Genomic DNA, 19,516 nt, shown 5'->3' with positions numbered 1-19,516 from the left:
TGAACAAAGAAGCCGCTAAAAAGAGCGCCGACTATGGTGCACTTTAAAAACTCAATGTGTTCTTTTGATGAGCCAATAGCTAAGATATTTTATCCCATACTCTATGATTAGGCATTTGTTAGTACTAGGCTACTAGTAGTTCCAAACGTGAAGTGGGTGAGTGACTCGAAGATCAAGGAGAATGGAGAGAGAAAAAAGAGAGACAATGAAGAGGTAATATATATATAATGCTCACTAAATTATGAGTCTCAAACATGAGTATCTCCCTTATCAATAAAAACAATCCTTTAAAAAGGGTTATAAGAAAAAAATTCTTTAAACTTTTTGTCATCATCCATTATTTATGGAATTTTGAAAGCTATATGAAATGTTATGAAAAATTTTAAAATAGATTTAATGAATATTTTAATTATTAAAAAACTATATTAAAAATAAAATTTTAAATTAGGCAAAATCATCAGTTGGCAAACAAGTCGCTGTTAAATGAGCAACTTAAGCTCACATGAATTTTTTTAAATAAATACAAATAAAAAGATAATAATAAACCTCAAATTTTAAATTTCTTTCAAAATGAATGTAAATTTAATTTTATATATATATATATATATTAAATTATTTATTATATCTATTTTAAAAATTTTGTTTGATGTGTTACAAAAAAAAGTTCAAAAAGTTTAATGCCACTCGCAACACCCATAGAATGGTACATGCTATTTTTGATATGTTGTCTTTTAAACGGCTATAAAAGGGTAGGGATATAAAAATGTTCAATGAGTTGCTTTCAGGTGAGTCTAATAATATTGAGTGGAAAAGGGTGAGTGCGCTTAAGCGGATCAATGGGAGAGTTTTAATATGAAAGGTAATCGAGATTGAATGCACTAGTTGATATGGCTGACAATTTATATGAAAACTCTCAGGATCACATGAGGTAGAGAGATGCGGGTGGGGTGCTTTCACAGAAGGGAGAGCTCTAAAGTGGACGGTCACAACAAAATTAAACTGAGTGTCTCATAGATAGTGATCTTCATGTAGTTGACTTTGGTGAGAACCATTATCCTGAGAGATAGTGAGTAGTTAATAGGTAGTTCATGCACGTGGCTAGTGCTTAAGTCACTAACTTTGGAGAGTAATCATCAATTCGTCTCGCATGTAGCAAGCTCATACAAAGGGCAAGTGAATGGCACTTGTTGATTATTACGATTGATTTGTTTTGCGAGTTCCTCAATTGTTCCTCTAGGAGGGTGAGTCTAGGAGGGTGAGTTCGTCTGTTATGACCTATCATATACATATATTAGATACCTATGAGAGCATACACATATATACAACATCTACCTTCATTCATGTTAATGGTCGATTTTCATCTGTTCTGAATTGGTGTTCATGTTTATAATTATCATTGATCATATTATCCTGAAGAATATTGAAATGTCTGCTTCCCAAAAAGATTAGACGGTTAAACACTATTAAAGGAGAGATTATTATGTTCAAAGTTCGGACGGGAGAACCGTCCGAATTCTGTGAATGCGCACAATAAAAGTACATCTACTATAACACTGCATTTTTACTATGTACATTTAGAGGAACGTTCCATTTAGAGAATCTAAAGACAGCTCCACATGTAAATTGTAATAATATCTTACAATTTGGACCCAACTCGCGCGTTAACCCGACCCCTTACTAGAACCTTCTTTCGCTCTTCTGATCCACCGTTCTAAGCTTTCGGTGGTGCAGCTCTTCATAGCTCCAGAACATTCTACGTCCCATAAACCCTAGGAATATCATCTTCAACACTCAATAGCCGAAGACCAGCCATCGACCATTTCTTTTTGTGTCCTCAGTTTAGAAACCGAGAAAGAAGGAACGAAAGAGGAAAGGCGAGCAACCTTAATGGCGGAAGAGCAGCAGCTACGGCTCGACCTGGAGGAGTTGAGACACCTTGAGAGCGTTGCGAAGCGTCCGCGTGTTCTCTCACTTCTCTCCTCGGAGATCCACAGCGTCGACGCCAAGGTATTCGTATCTCTTCGCTTCTGGATTTCTTTCCTGCTCTCCTTAGGTTATTGAAATCAAGCACGCCCATTGGTGTCTTTTGGTTAGTCTATTTTTTGGGTGGTAATTCGGCGGTTTCTTTCTCCACGGTTTTGTAGTTGGCGAATATAAGAGCTGTGGCTGCTAAGCCTGTGGTATCCAATGATCAATCATCGGTTACAGCGACTGCGGCGGCTGTAAATTATGTGACGCTTGGGTCGTTCAGTTGGGATCAAGATAACGAGAAGATCAAGGTTAATCTTTTTCCTTATTTATCTGCCTTCTTTGCGCATTCTGTCCATAGTACAGAATGCTGTTCTTTTTTTTTTTTCATTTATTTATGTTGCATCATTAATTTTTTTACTGCTTATCATAGATAGAACAATTTCATTCCTTTTTTGCTTAAGCAAATTTGTTCATTTTTCATGAGATGACTTTATCTTGACAACAGTGGTAAAATGCTCAAAATGCACTTGCGCTCTGATGACAAATCCATGCAACATTTAGTAGTTAATTTAATATCGTAATGAAATTCACATTTTGAATGATGAGAAACAGAGAAATGTCACTATGGTTTCCTAAAGCCGTCTATATAAGATATAATTTTATTATTTGAATTAAAATTATTGAACCTTTTTGTTATGTAATTTTAAGGGTTGTCTCGTAACACATATGATTATTGAAAGTTATTATGACTTTGTTGATTCTTTTAGTTTTTTTAATCTCCTTACAAGAAAGTTGGAATGATACAAATACCGTAGTTCGTAGTTCTTTTACAATAGTGAAAGTGAAGTTTGATGAAGCCTTAGATCTGATATCGACGGGAAGAATTTGGTGAAACTTCAAGATTTACCCGAGCATTGAAAGCAATGCAAGAACGATTTTATTGTTGTAAATTTGTGGTAGATCTAAATCCAAGACAAAAAAAGATTTAGCTAAAATTCTGTTACTGTAATTTGCTAGAATTGTAGTAATAAGAGGCAACTGAGAAGGGACTAACTAAGAAATCACTGCAGAAAACCTGCAAATGTTGTGATAACTAATGATATTGAAGATGCCTTAATTGAGTGTTTTTGTTAGTCTTATTAAATTTTGGATTCTAGGTTTTGGAGATTGGTTTCATGCAACCTCGCATAAAAAGTGTATGAATAATTCTCTCAAGAATTTTGGGGCAGCTGCATCTTTCTATAAGATGGTAATACAATTATTACGGTGAAAATAACTTTTTTGAAAGCTATTTTTTTTTTTGTAAAAGTTGATAATAACTCTCTTACAAGTACGATGCTCTATCACATCTAGTTCTCAAGAGTCAAGAGCAACATCTCACCATTATAAATTTTGAAAGCAGGAAAGTAATGGATAAACAAATTTGATGGCGATATGAAAAGCAAAGTAGTGACAAATTTTCCCAGGCATAGCTTGAAGGTTAATTGTGTTTGTTTAAAAAATTTTTGAATGTTAGAAAGTGTTAGAATTGAGGAATTTGGTATCTTTAGAACAATTTGATGATGGAGGGCATTGTACAAAATTTGTTGGAAGGAAATTGGAATCACCCAAGTTGTAATGATGATAACATTAAAAAAATAAATATTGACACTTCATATGTGACCAATAATACAAAGGATTTTGAACGGATATAATCATCCCAAGAGCGTTATAACAATTGCTTTATGGGGTATGAATATCACTCCTAATTGAATGCGCCTGGAGCATAAGATTATATATTGAATATCATAGATACTTTATGTGGATTCAATAAATATGACAACCTACCTGATCAATTAAGGTTTGTTTGTTACTATAGTTGAAATGTTATCAGAATATGTTGGGTAGTTTAAGGTAAGGGTCCATTTGGGATAGCAATAATTTTTTTGTAAATTTGATTCTAGAGCTGTTGTAGAGAAAGTAAGTTAGGTTTCATTTTTTTTTTTTTTTAAGTTGGCAACTTTTTTCTTATAGCTACCCCACTCAAATAGATATAGTTATTCAAAGTAATTTTTTTACTGCTAAAATTTAGCATTGGTCTGAAAGCAAACTCCAAATAAACCCCTAAATCTGGCACACTTTAAAATTATTCTAACACTAGTTACATTAGATTCTAATTCTCAGAGAGTGTTTTCTATTTCACGTGTGAATTTGGTTATCATATTTTAGAATGATAAAAATAGGATAATTAGAAATAGAATAAGGTGTGCTATAAATTTTTTTTTAAAAATAAAAACAGACATGTTGATGAATCAAAATATGCAGGAAAATATAAAAAATAAGAAAACATGTCATAAAAATTATTTTAGATGTAAAAATTTTAATAATTGAGAAAGATATAAAGAGACCGTAAGGTGTCTAAGAAAGCAATATGCGATGCAAATATTTTAACTTTTAACATTTTATATAATTAGATACTAAGGATGGCGAAAGATATATGTATAAGTTAGCCAAATATAGAGATAAGAATAGTAAGGATTTAGTTCAAGTGAAGTGTATTAAGGATGAATATAACAAATGTTTTTATTAGATAGGATATTCAACAAAGGTGGATGAGATATTTTGCTAAACTCTTTAATGGTGATTGACTTTAGTGACCTTAGTATCCTAATGAAAATAAAGATTTTTATTTTTATCACCGTATTAGTAAAACTGAAGTTAGAGAGGTTTTAAAGAAGATGAAATGTGAAAAAGCTGTTGGACCCGTTGATATTCCAATAGAGGTCTGGAAATGCTTAGGAGATGAATGAATTTCTTGGCTTACTAAACTTTTAATATTAGTTTGAAGACTGTTTTTATTCCTATTTTTAAGAATAAAGGTGATGCACAAGATTATGCGAATTATAGAGGAATTAAGTTAATGTGTCATACTTTAAAACCATGGGATAGAGTTATGGAGCATAGGTTGCTGCGTGATACTAATGTTTCTCAAAATCAATTTGGATTCATGTTGAGTAGGTCTACTATGGAAGCTATACATTTATTGAGAGGTTTGATGGAGAAGTATAGAGAGAATAAGGAGGATCTACATATGATATTTTTTTATTTAGAGAAAACATATGATAAAGTTCCAAGAGAAGTGCTATGGAGAGTTCTAGAACAACAAGGGGTTAATAATGCTTTTTGCTTATGATATTCTTCTTACTGATAAGACTAGAGAGGGAGTTGAAGGTAAACTTGAATTATGGAGGTTAGCCATAGAGTCTAAAGGCTTTCGTTTGAGTAGATCTAAAACTAAATATATGGAGTGTAATTTTAGTAATGATAGTTCTTGTGGGGGGATTGTGACTTTGGGCGATCAAATCATTAATAAGAGTATACATTTTAAATATCTTGGGTCTATTATTTAGAGTGATGGTGAAATAAATGTGGATATTAATAGAATTCAAGTTGGATGATTGAAGTAGAGGAATGCATCGGGCTTGTTGTGTGTTAGAAAAGCCCCCCTCAAACTTAAGGGAAAATTCTGTAAGATGGTGGTTAGACCTGCAATGCTTTATGGTGCATAATGTAGACCATTAAAAGAGAAACATAGTATTGAGTTCAGTGTTGTAGAGATGAGGATGCTTAGGTGGATGAGTGGCTTTACTCTTAGAGACAAGATATAAAATGAGCATATACATGAAAAGGTTCGAGTAACTCCAGTGGAAGATAAGATTAGAGAGAGTCGCCTTAGATGGTTTGATCACATAAAACAACAACCTTTCGATGACCTGATTAGGAGAGTAGATGTATTAGATTTGACTTATTTTAAGAAAGGTAGATGTAAACCTAAAATAACTTGGTTAGAAAATATTAGAAATGACATTTCTTTATTAGATTTAAATGAGAATTTAACTTTTAACAGGGCAAAATGGAGAAAAAGGATTAATGTAGCCGACCCCACATGGTGGGATAAAGGCTAGATGATGATGATGTTGTTGTTGTAGACATGTTGAGGAATCTAATACCGTGGGAGAGAATATTGACGAGCATGAGCAAGTTGAGTTGAATATATCTTTGAAAATGTATTGGCGAAAGAATGCACTTAAATTTTGAAGTATACAAGCACAACCAGAACTTGCTCCACATGTCTGATATTAGTTGATTCAATGGAGTTTCTAAAAGCACTCTTTACTTACTAACAATGATTAGCCAAATTGTTTTGATGAAGCAGCATAGATTGATGATTTTGTTAGTTGGAAGCTAGCCATGATAGATGAGATTTTCTTCGTAAAAATCAACTTTGCATGCTAGCTGAGTTACCTTGAGGTAAAAAAGCCTTTAACAGCAAGTGGTTTTGTCAAGTTAAGTAAGAACATGACAGAATTACAAGGTATAGATGTGATTGGTTGGAAAGGGTTTCTGGTAAAGACAATACATATATATATATATATATATATATATATATATATATATATATATATATGCCTATGGTTAATAAAATAATTCAGTAGGATCGCATCGGAGACTTTACATTTAGAAAATTAGTTGTGAAATTTATTTTTCTTTATAATTGTTTGAAAGAAGATATTTATGGAACTTATAGCTCTCAAATTCCTAAACAGGAAAGTGCAATGTGCAAGCTAAACAAGCGTATATGGTTTGAAGCATTCTTAAACAAGAAAGTGGGGTGTTTATGCCTTCCTGTATAACGACGGCTTTAGAAGATCTGATGAATTTTTGCTCTTTTTTTTCCAAGAGAATTGATTCATATATATCAGAGAGAAAGAGAGAGGGAGCGTGGGAGGGAATTTTAAGTTTTCAAAAGATCAATGACTTTGGACTATTGGATGATTGTTAGTGCATATCCGTAATGCTGCTATATATGGCATTCTTATGTATGACATAATTTGTTTCAAGTCAAATATAAGACAATGTAATGAGAGTTGTGTGCGGGCATATGGTTGATCTAGAAAAGTTATATTAGGAGACTATCGATTAAACTGTCTGATATCAAATAGATTGCATTGATGTTGGACTTTGTTTCAAAAGGAATGATTTTTTGCATGATTTTGTAGATGTTGACTTAGGTGTCTATGTTGGTTGTAGAAACATCAAAAGATATATCTATGTTAAGGGTGGTTTTTTTGGATGTTTTAATTATAGAAGATAGATGATCGTAGATTGTGACTCTTTTAACTATTGACACTTACTATTTTTTTGTTGTTGAAGCAAGTGAATATATGATTTGGTTGAGGAATTTATTGGAGAAATTCGAAAGAAAGCTAAATTTTATTGTGAACCAAATTCTAATTCCTTTGTGATATAGTTAAATTGTAATTCATCTTAGAAAATATATATTTTTCATGCAATTGATGCAAGGACATAGTATATTTTGTTGAAGTACGGCTCTTTTTTTGTGGATTTCTTGAAGATGTGAGTGAGATATTGGAAAATATTATAAGTTTGAAAATTTAAGAGACATTGGCCATGCTGCCAAGTAATTGGCTGCATGAAGTTTAGGCTGCCGGTAGATAATTGAAGTTACATGGAGTCTAGTATTTATTCATGATTTATTTGTTTTGGTGATTCATCCTACCTTCCGTGGATCTATTAGGCACTAATGAATGAATGAATTAAGCCATTTATAGATCATGAATCTATTAGAGGCTGTAATGATCGAAGGCTGCATGTTTGGCAACAATGAACGAATGATTTAAGCAGTCACTATAGCTCCCATTTTTTGCAAGCAAACAAATAAATTTGGCCAAGCTACTTGATCAGCCAGGTAGAATTCTAAAAAAATTCTAGTAAAATGTCGGGAACAAGGATTTAAATTGACACAAGGATATTCATTAATCACAACTTTCTTTTGGAATTGCACCTTGTATTGTGATGTTTGATCAGTGGTAGTGTTTGGCGAATAGAAGACAGGAGTTGAGGAATGGGATTACTAGAGTGAGTGATCTTTTTTGACGAATTCCAAGAGAGAAGTGGGGTGTTGGGAGGATACATGATGAGGACATCAGGCCTTGGAAAGTTTATTGGAGGCGGGGCAGACGATCTACGGCCACGATTGCGCCGATCTATTTTTTAGTCAATTTATGTATTTGATTTTTTTATGCACTTTTTTCATTTTTACCCTCACTTGAGGGCCTAGTCGTATGTACGCCCTAGGAGCAAGTTCGTCTTTTATTTTCCTTTTCATTGTATGAGGCTATTTATAAGCCCTTTGTTGTTCTTTTGAAGTGGATGAATGATTATTATGAAAATTTATACATTCATGTGTTTGGAGAGAGCTTGAGAGTTATAGGAGAGAGCTTTAGTAAAGTCCCTTGGTGGAGGGCAACGGATCACCCACCAGTCATAGAAAGCGTCCGGGCTTATGTTTATCTTTCTTTCTTCCTTCCTTCCTTCCCTTCCTTTCCCCTCCACCTCCGGTCAATCCTCCCCAAGAGCCGCCGGCTTAGCCCAACCCTTCCTCCTTCTCCCTTAGGCCGCCGGCCTCCCCACCAAATTCCCTCTAAGCTGCCACCCCCACATCATCATCCTTCTCCTTCTTTCGGCCAACCACCACTTCCCCCACCCCAAGCCACCGGCCACCAAGCCTTGCCCTTCCCCACATCCTAATTTTAGTACTTTCCTAAAATAGTGATATTTATTTAGGAGGATTTTGAATTCAAATTTTAAATAATTTTGAATTTCAAATTCTTTCACTGAATAACTTCATCCTAGAAACCAATCAAATCTATTCAAATTTGAAATCAATTCAGATTTAATTCAATTCCCCACATTCATTGAACCTAGACACCCTCTCTCCTCCCTGCTTTGACCGGCCCTCCCTCTCCTCTCTCTTTTAATGAATTCTATCCACTAATGCTACTCAATCAAATCCCAATTAATCCCCTCACATAGTCGGCCCCTCCCCCTCCTCTCCAAATTTCAAATTCCCCCTCCATAAATTTCTTATCTAAATTATCTTAATTTAGGAAAGTTTACGAAATTCAAATCTTAAACCAATTTGAATTAAAGTACTTTCCTAAGAAAATTTTTATTTTGATTTTGATTGATTAAAATCTGAATTCATTTAGGGATTTGAATTAAATCCTCCTTCCCAAATTAGAATGCCAAGTTTGGAAAGGACTTCAATCTCCAAATTAATTTCCTTCCTAGCCAAGCTTGTCGCCGGCCCCTCTCTCTCTAATTTGGACTCTCCATCACGCCACCCATCAAGGCAAGAGAATTGATACAGAATTCTTCTAACTACTACCCCCACGTTCCCATAGAAACAAGCCTAGTTTCTCATCCCAATAACTGCTTCTCCAGAATTTTATCACCTAGGATTGCTGTCCAGATTTTAGGTACAGCCCAGTTTCCTGTCCAAGGACTTTCCAGAGCAAAATAGCTTGCTGCCCGGATGTCCAAAGCAAGCTAGCTTGCTGTCCAGCCGTCCAGAGTCTGTCCTATTGATGTCCAAGGACTTCAGCAGGAATTTGTTGTTGTCCCCCCCCCCCAAACACCAGAAGCCACCGCTGCTGCCCAAAATTTTCAGGAATTGCTATCCCAGATTTCCTGCTTGCTATCCAAGAGTTCAAGCCTGAATTTGTTGCTGGCCAACCTTCCAAGAAGCCACCACTTGCTGTCTACTTCCTCTCAAGCCCTCAAAACATCACTGGAGCTTCATATCTCCTGTTCCTTTGGGTAAACTTCTCCTCCCACTCTTATATCTTCATAGTTTATTCTTCAATTGTGGTCTTATTTGATTCATGAAGATCTTGTTAATTTCCCTCCGCTAAAGCCTAGTAATTTAGAAAGGTTAGTGATGGATCTTTTCATAGTGACTTATCTCGTTGTTAACTAAGGGATTTTGTTGAAGCTCTTCAATGTATGCTATGTTTGATCTAATGGCTATTTAAATGATCTTAGCTTTTACGTGTGTAACTTGGCCTAAACTAAATTCACTCCACTCTTGTTTTACTTCATCGTTTAAATTTCTACAAGTCTAATTAACATTGTTTCTAACAATTCAAGCGTGCAAAATTCCTATCGAAACATTGCCTAAGTATTTAGTCCTGCATCACCAACCTTTCCACTATTATTTTAAGAAAGTACTAAAATTAGGATGTGGGGCAAGGGCAAGGCTTGGTGGCTAATGGCTTGGGGTGGGGGAACTGGTGGTTGGCCGAAAAAAAGGAGAAGGATGATGATGTGGGGGTGGCGGCTTAGAGGAATATGGTGGGGAGGCCGTTGGCCTAAGGGAGAAGGAGGAAGGGTTGGGCTAAGTCGGCGGCTCTTGGGGAGGATTGACCGCCGGTGGAGGGGAAAGGAAGGCAAGGATGAAAGAAAGAAAGTTAATCACGAGCCCGGACGCTTCCTGCCGCTAGTGGGTGATCCGTTGTCCTCCACCAAGGGACTTTACCAAAGCTCTATCCTAGAACTCTCAAGCTCTCTCCAAACACATGAATGCAGAAATTTTCATAATAATCATTCATCCACTTCAAAAGAATAACAAGATGCTTATAAATAATCTCATACAAGGAAAGGAAAATAAAAGACTAGTTTGCCGTAGGGCATCCATATGACTAGACCCTCAAGTGCGGGTAGAAATGGAAAATGTGCATAAATAAATCAAACTCATAAAATGACTCAAACATAGATCGATGCGATCGTGGTCGTAGATCGTAGGCCCTGCCTTTGGTAAACTTTCCAAGGCCTGATGTCCTCATCAGTTGGAGTAGCTCCAGTGGAAGATAAGATTAGAGAGTGTCGCCTTAGGTGATTTGGTCACATTAAATGTCGGCTTTTGATAATCTTGTTAGGAGCGTAGATGTATTAGATCCGGCCTATGTTAAGAAATATAGAAGTAGACCTAAAAAGAGTTTGTTAGAAAGTTTTAAAAAATAGCATTTTTTTATTAGATTTCAATGAGAATTTGACTCTTAATAGGATACCATGGAGAAAAATTATTCATGCAGACGACCTCACGTAGTGGGATTAAAGTTTGTTGGTGATGTTTTTGTAGATGGAGTACATATTTTTTTAAAAAAATGATTAATATTTAATTATTTAAATCCCTAGTTAGTCATATAGTTCTATTTCCAATTGCTTCCCCTTGGTGCAAACGATTATGAGACACCCTACTCGCAGACATTGTAGGCTAATAAGGTTGCAACTCCTCATCACTACAACCTGCTGCTTCCTCTGCTTATTATTCTTCACCTTCTTCTTCTTCCTTACATTTTCGAACACAATCATAAAAGTGGTTCAATGCTAATGCAAACATCTCATTGTTTAGCGTGCCATCATTGATTTCAATGGATTGACATGGTTGGCTTTTCAATCCCATCAAGGTAGCCCTTATCAAAGGCATCCATTGTATTTTTAATTTTTAAAATTTAAGATATATAAATTATAATGTCATGTCAAACGTAAGTTTTTGTCCTATACATTCAATAAGTGACATGACTCATGCTTTTTTGTTTTTGTATCCTCTTGTTTGTATTGATGTATCATAAATAGTAATACTTTTTATTTTGAATTCAAGCTTAAAAATAATTAGATGCATGACATGATACATAGTATTAGATTGAATAGTTGTATTTTTTAAAAGGAAAATAATCTTGTGTCTTGTTTAAATATAGAAGTGATTGTTAAATATTAAATATAATACCGTCAGATCTCACTTGAATCTAATTAGAAGTAATCATGTGGTGTTATACAAGCTTTATATAGAGAGATTAAAACACATAATAGGAAACTTTGAAAGAGTTCAATAATATGAAAATCTATGAATTAATTTATGTTAATTCCTTAAGGTGCCATTTGTGGAATATACGTTGCTAAATGATTTTAATTCCAATGCATGCAACAATTAATTTTTTTTAGTATATGATTACTCTAATATTGGATAGACCTTTCAATGGTTCTTAAGCTAGTGAATAAATATCTCCAATTCTTAGCTTGGTAAATCTCATAAAACTAAGGGGCTATTTGGTTGGAAGAAAGAAATATTCAAAATGCATGGGTTTGAAAAATATTGGTATTTGGTTGAATGAAAAAGAAATGCAAAGTATATTTAGCATATATCATTTTAGTTTATTTTTGAGGTAAACTAAACTACTCAATTTTGAGTGAGAACTGTTTATACCGCAAGCAAGCTCGCTGGAGTACTATCTCACACCACTGGCCACCACCACCACCACGGCCAGTCGGCCACCGCTACTGCTGGCAACCACCACTGGTGGTCGTCGCAACCCACTGTTGGCCACCACCTTTGCCACCGACCCTTGTCGGCCACCACCCATCGATCTCCATCATCTTTAGATTTTATGCTACATTAATTTTACTTAAAAAAATAAAAATAAAAAAAAAACACCTGCATTTATCTTACATTCATCCAAACAATATCAAAGTATTCTTTGTAATGTATTCTTTTTACATTGCATTACTTTTTTAGCCAACCAAATAGCCCCTAAGTGAAATGTAGTCTCTTTGTGAAAACAGTATGATCATAATTCTTTGCACACTCATATGATGTATTAATTAAACTATTTCCTAGCTTTTCTTTCTAAAAGTTTTATATATCAAAACATATTTCCATATGCTTTGTTCTGTCATGTTGCATAAGATTGTGTGCAATATTTATTGTTGACTTGTCCTCACAATAGAGTTTCACATGCTCCTATCACTTAATATCTAGATCCTTGAGGAGACTTTTCGATTATAGCAACTCACACGTCCTTGATGCCATTGCTTTAAATTGTATGTTTTCAGTAGGCTTTGCAATAACATTTTAGTATTTGTTTTTAAATGTGATGAAATTACCTCCATGAAATGTGCATTATCTATAGTTGAATCTCCTATCATTTATTGAACTTGTATAGTCAGCATCTGAGTAGGTTTTAAGTTCTAACTCTATTTCTTTTAAATTAAAATTTCTGTCTTGGATTAGCCTTTAAATAGTAAAGAATTTAATAGTCAACTTGGAGTAGGACTTCCCTTGACCATTTATGAATTGACTTACACTCGTACAACAAGTTATATTTGACCTTGCATGTAGAACATAAATTAGTATTTCAGCTAAACTATAGTACGGTATGTCTCCGTCCACATTATAGTATTTTTTTTGCTTACCCTAATTTATGATTCAGATAAATTGGTATATAAACAGATTTGTGAGTTAACTTTATTGGTTCCTTCATTAGATAAGTGGCAAGTTTTATTGTGAAATGATGATTCTTTGATTGGAGTGAGCAACCTCAATTTCTTGAAAAATCTTCAGCTTCTTTAGCTGTTTTATTTACAAACTATCTGATTAAACATTGATTCATGACTCATTTTCTTGTTCATCATTTTCCATTACAATTATATCATCAACAAACACCAATGAAGCAGTAACCCCCTTTGTATTTAAGTATTTAATGAACAAGGTATGATTACCTTGATTTTGCTTGTACTTTATGGTTGTCATTATGATGTGAAACGTACATGCGATGATGTAGTTACTTTAAGAAATTAATGAGAACAATTTAAACAAATAATCCCAAAGTAAAATTTATCACTTATAGCAAAAGATTGGTCCTTGGAATTCGTGGTTTTTAACTTGGTGGGGCAAAGTAGAGCAAGTTCAATCAACCAAACAATTCAAGAAACACAAAGAATATTGTAAAACTACGATGGTAACAAGAATCTACGAATTAATAAAGTGAACTTTCACCTTTGGAGCCCATACGCTCAACTAATCTAGGCTTTAGCGGAAGAAGAGTCTCCACCTTAGAATCGAGGTCGCTCTGAGGAAGAAGGAACCTTGGATCGTCGTTCTTGGATAGGTGGCCGGAGTAGGGAAATCTGGACAGCGGTTGGGGCCTCCCGGGTAAGGGTGTGGTGCAAGGAAACTAAGAGATCGTGGGAGAAGATGAACTCACTAAGAGAACAAGAATAAATTTTCATTTCATCAAAAACTCCCATTACAATGCATGAGGCCTCATATAAATAGACCAAAATGAGAAAATAAGAAATGACACAAATACCCTTCCGGGCTACATAAGCGACTAAATGCCCATAAGGGCAAAAGTGGAAAAACATCAAAATAAATACGCTACTACATGAAATGACAAAATACAAGTCATGCTCTTGGTCGTCGATCTCCGGCGTCGAAAATGCTGACGATGTCCTCATCACATTATTTATGCAAATCTTTTGAATCAAGTTCTAGGTGTTTATTTGAGATCATATAATGTTTTTTGTTAGATTAGAGGTTTTGTTGGTACTGGAACCTCCAAAATTAGGGGAATATTTATATATATTTTCTCTTCTAAATCACCGTGAAGGAATACATTGAACATCACATCATAGCAAATCCCGGACGATCAATGATAATAGGATTCTTATTATATTTATAATGTTTGTCAAATGACAATTGGTAAGTCAAGGACACTATTTTTATCCTCAAGTCTTTTAAGGAGATAGTTGGAGATTGTAATTCTTATTTTTCAGGACCTTGAGAAGAATCTTGTATAATCTAATCAACACAAGAAAAGATGAGTAAAGAAAGTTTCTCGTCAGTAGTGATATCAACACAAGAATTTTTTTGGGTTGGTGGATGAACCTTTATTCCCCTTTTAGGTTGATGAATAGCCCAAAAGATACACTTGAGTTCTAATTTTCCTTTATAATTACTATGAATAAGCAAAAAGGCAGTACATCTAAAGATTCATGGTGTAGGATTATTTGTGGTGCTCATATTGGGATAAAATGAAATAATACTTCCATTAGTTATTTGTGGTGCTCATATTGGGATAAAACAAAACTCTTTAGAATAATTAGTGGATTGATTTTGATTTCTCCTAAATTTGGTATTGCAGTAAAAGAGCCATCAATGATATTTATTTATCTATTACTTGAAAAAAGGTCTTCTTGCACTATTTTTTTAATGAAGAATGCATCATGGCATTTGCAACTCTTGATCTAGAAATCGGTGATGACATTATCAGAGACTCTTAATCCATAAAAAAAGATATGCTTATCTGAGTGAGTGCCAAGAAACAAGGTCCGCTATGCATTTTTTAACATTTCTAATAATCCCTTTTAAGGCTTTTTATCCTCTCTTTATTAAATTCTCCTTGATATAGGCCTATATCTTAAATTTGTTTGGGTCATTATTATATTAGCTTGGCCTTGATTTATTTTGTTCACCATGATATCACTATTCATTGCTTATTATATTGGATTTGTCATTCAATTTTCAATGTTTTTTTTTCCTAGTGCGTCAACTTTTTCACAATATAGCTACACCAGAGATTGCCTTTTTTTGTCCCGCTTTAGAATTAAATGATTAGGCTTTCCAATTCTCCACGTAGTTTCTTCGCCGTCCATCACAAATCACAAATATAGACGCTTATAGGCATTGGGCTCAGCAAAATCTTCTTGCTCTCCTCTGCATGATGATAGGGATGGTCCCATTTTAGAGATGATACCTCATCTTTTCCAAGATCTAAATTCTAAATGGATCACATTTTGTACAAGGCATGAAAGAAAGCTATAGATTATCATTCTAAATGAGTTTTGTTTTTAATAATAAGTGCACCTTCACTACACGCCAATCTGATGGCCTGGGAGTGGTTTGGTTTTTGCCACTTATTCTTCAAGAGGTTGGCGTGCTCTGTGATGGATTTAATGATAACAGTGGTCTTCACTTTAATCTCATATATTTAGACATCTATTGGTTTTGAATATGGCTATCTTACAATGTCGGAAATGTTAGTGGATAGAAACATAATGTGTCACTCCTTTAGTCTTTCAATTCCATAATCATGATATTGATCATGGAATCTTCCTCATCCCAGGCATCAAATATTGGGTCTCTTTGCTTTGAATTGATATCTAATAGGTGATTTAGTTTTGTTTTCCCTGTTTAAAATGTTTGAATTTATCGTAATCTTTAAATAGTTTTTGCCTTGAGTACTGTATGTGACTTCAATGTTTTGAAGATTGCTAGACGGTTGAAGGGGGTTATTTCTTCACCAGTTATCTTTCTGAAACAACTAGTTGGTGTAAACATTATTTTCTTAGTCATGATGGTTAGACACCATGATATATGTGACTATTAGAGAGATTAGAAAATTACGGCTATTGTTTGGCAAGATTTAAAGAATGCACTTGAAGTAGATGAATCTCATCGTCCCACTGACTGATGAAGCCCTAGCATAGGTTGAAGAAGATTTCGTGGTAGCAAGAGAATGAAGCTCAATGATGATGATCAAAGATCAACAACTAAGAAAAAATGAGAAGTTTTTGTCAACTAATGCTTAGAAGGCCTTAGATCAAATTAAGATTCTTTATGTCATCTTCTTAAATCATTAGGGTTTGTAGTTTTCTAAGGTATTTAAGGTTACATGTGATGCATATATGATGGGTATATCAGGCATCTTAAGCCAAGAAATCAACCCAATGCTTTTTTTTTTTAATTGAAAAGTTAGATTGAAGCTTTGAAAATATATTATATATATGATAGAAATACTCTATGAGATGCAAGATTGAAGAAGAGCAAATAATTGATGATTTGGGTTCTTAATAATGAGTGTGATATATATATATAGGTTGTTGACAAATGTAGAGATCAACGAGCCAAGGTTAATGAGCTGACGAGATTTGGATGCAACTAGCAATGAAGATGAAGGCCAATATGTGTTAGGCGGTGATAGCTTAACATTCATTGACGCTGAAGGCCAAAACTAACAGAGTCGATAAATGAGAAGAAATTTTAAAAATATAGGGCTCTGATATCTTGTGAGAAAATGAGTTGTATTAATCACATGTGAATTTAATTAGCAGTAATTATGTAATATTGTACAAGGAAGCATGTGCAAAAAGGAAACGCCCAATTTGAAATAAAATCGATTTAAACAGGGGAACTATATTTCATGATCTAAGAGTAAGCTTTGAGTTTTTCCATAATTAGCTACTCCCATAATGAACATTGCTAAATGATTTTGATTCCAAAACATGCAATGAATTTTTTGGGGATTATATTCATAGCACTCAAAATATTGAGATTTATTTATTCAACAAATAACTTCATTATATACATACATATCATCCAAAACATCAAAATAAAAATAAAAAATTTAAAAAATAACAGTGTTAAAAAATCTGTCACCCATCATTGTGCCTGTGGGGCACATCTCCCTTTGTCGTGAAGCCTGTGATCCTTCACATGCCCTGTTTTGCTCATTTAAGCTCACAAACAAAGGCATCGAAGATCCTTTTTTGCCCATAGCAAATTACACATGAAGGGATAGGCGATTTATTTCTCTTTGTGCTCTTTGCAAGCTTTCACCCCGAGTTCATGTGGCATGTGCTGGAGACCTCCATAGGTCCAATGACATGCAAGTTATTAATGAGCTTATAGGGAGAAGGCATTAATAGACCCATGATGAGTTTTGACAAGATCGCTCAATATAGTTGATGAGGGCGGACCTAGAGAAGATGTAAATAATGAACTTACTGAATTAAATATCTAAAGTTCAATGTTTCGAGTGTTATGTATATAAATCCACTTTGTTTTAATAAATTTTCAGTCCAATAATGGACAACAAAACACATCTTCCAACAAATAGTTGCACCACGAATCACTTGACTGGAAGGCGATAGCCTTTGATCTTTAAATCGGCCATATGATGATCAAATCCTTAAAAAAAAATTTCAAGTTCTTATTCAAGTTATGTGTATTTGAATTCAAATTCTTTTGCCGTGTAACATTCATAGAATGCACCCAAGTCTCTTCACTTGGATTCATGTACGTAAGTTTATTCTTCTAATGAATATCATTTAATCCTCTAGGAATTACATTTTTCTTTTAAATTAATATTAAGAATTAATTTGAAAATAAGTATCTCTCATAATTATTGAAAGGATTAAATAAACATTTAATAGATGAAGAGAGACAAAAAACATTTTACTGGAAAATTTTAGACTGGCTCTCATATCATAGATTTACTTTATTTTCTCTCACTTGATGCGATGTTTCACACGTTGGCTTTTAAGATATATGTGCTCCTCGAGGGTGTCAATGAAGAAAAGGTTGAAAGTAACTTTGGAGAAATGTCCGTGGATGTAAAATTTCATGATGTTCAAGGGAAGAATTATCGCATTGCTATTCCAAAGCTGAATAAGGAGATTATGCCTGAGAAATGCAAGGTGTTGGTCAAACCAACAAAAATTATCATTTCGCTTTTCAAAGCTTCAAAAGGAAACTGGTTGGACCTCAATTTCAAAGAAGATAAGGTAAGCTTCTTTATGATCATTTACTTCTTTTTGGATTGATGCATGTTATATGAAAAGCATTTTAAGAAGACTTTTAGCCTGTGTTCTGCATTTTATTTATTTATTTATTATTCAAGTTGAAAAGTTGTTGCTGGATTTTCAGGGTATCGTTTCTGAATTTCATGTCAAAAGCCCGACTTGCTAATGACTTAATGTTTCTCTAATTACTTTTTTTTATAACTCACAGTACATATGTACGTTTTAATTTAAAGCAAGATTATAAATCCTTAGTGACTCCAAAATTTGCTAAAATACAACATTTAAAACAAAACCTATGAGCCTTATAATCAACCTAATTACAAAGATCATACCAAAAACAAAATTAAAAACCAGCTACTAGCAGATGTCCCAGAAAAAGCCACCAGCATCCATGCAGTCTACTATCTACTATTGCAAACCAATGCCAGGCAATCAGCAACCCGATCAGTAGCATCATAAACAACCAACCGCAACCAAAGAATTATTGCTTTGCAGCTTTCTTTTTGTTTTTCCGCCTACCACGGTTCCCACCACCAAAGAATTACTGTTTCTATAATTCCTTTTCGTTTGCCGTTTTGGCTTTTACAGATGTTAACGTTGAAGCCACTCTACTAAACGTATAGTGTTCTTATCAAGAATACTTTGTTTGTTTCATTGATAATAGGAAAAATTGTGAATATATCATAGCTTATTATTTATATGACTGTTAAAACTAAAATACGTGTAATAAAATTAGTAACAACAACATTTTGATAAACAAAAGTATTACAGGATTGTCTCCCATACTTTTTTTCCCCCTTGATTTCCCTGTCTCGAATAATTTTGTAAGCTGAGTTCAAACCTGCTTTGTAGTTCAAGCCAAGCGTGGACAAGGGCAAGGAGAAGGATCCCATGGCTGGAATCATGGATTTGATGAAGGTTAGATTTCAACTTCCCTTAGTGATTTCTGGGAAGCAAAGCTGAAATGTTTTCTTTCCTGTCCTGATGTGTTTGATGTTTTTGGTTCGTAGAATATGTATGATGATGGTGACGACGATATGAAGCGAACGATTGCCAAGGCATGGAGTGATGCTAGATCTGGAAAGAACGCAGATCCCCTCAAAGGCTTTGGGCGCTGAATGCAAACAAAAACTAAGGTCTGATGGTGATTTTGCTTTGTTTAATATATGTTGCCTGCCTCATTATGTACTTGGAATTACTTAATGGCTGCCGAGAGCTAGAACAGAAACAATTTGCTACCTTTATATTCTTGAGTGGCGAGTGAATCAAGTTTATATGTGAA

General features: G+C 34.3%; 1 protein-coding gene across 1 annotated transcript; it reads left to right on the top strand.

Annotated features, from left to right (window-relative positions):
* The first annotated feature begins 1,692 nt into the window (after positions 1-1,692).
* Positions 1,693-19,516, top strand: LOC110103131 (calcyclin-binding protein). The gene is made up of 5 exons (XM_020831712.2): positions 1,693-2,007; positions 2,145-2,279; positions 17,977-18,216; positions 19,087-19,152; positions 19,245-19,516. Exons 1-5 carry the CDS (start codon positions 1,888-1,890, stop codon positions 19,350-19,352), a joined length of 669 nt encoding a protein of 222 aa, XP_020687371.1. The 5' UTR covers positions 1,693-1,887; the 3' UTR covers positions 19,353-19,516.

Source organism: Dendrobium catenatum, unplaced genomic scaffold (genome assembly GCF_001605985.2).
Source record: "Dendrobium catenatum unplaced genomic scaffold, ASM160598v2 fragScaff_scaffold_1684, whole genome shotgun sequence".
Lineage (NCBI taxonomy): Eukaryota > Viridiplantae > Streptophyta > Magnoliopsida > Asparagales > Orchidaceae > Dendrobium > Dendrobium catenatum.
Note: the sequence above shows the minus strand (reverse complement) of the source record. Positions and strands in the feature narration are given on the sequence as shown.

Coding starts and splice junctions, on each gene's coding strand:
- LOC110103131 (XM_020831712.2), top strand. CDS start 1,888: ATGGCGGAAGAGCAGCAGCTACGGCTCGACCTGGAGGAGTTGAGACAC. Junction 2,008..2,144: donor TCCACAGCGTCGACGCCAAG/GTATTCGTATCT, acceptor ACGGTTTTGTAG/TTGGCGAATATAAGAGCTGT. Junction 18,217..19,086: donor TCAATTTCAAAGAAGATAAG/GTAAGCTTCTTT, acceptor CCTGCTTTGTAG/TTCAAGCCAAGCGTGGACAA.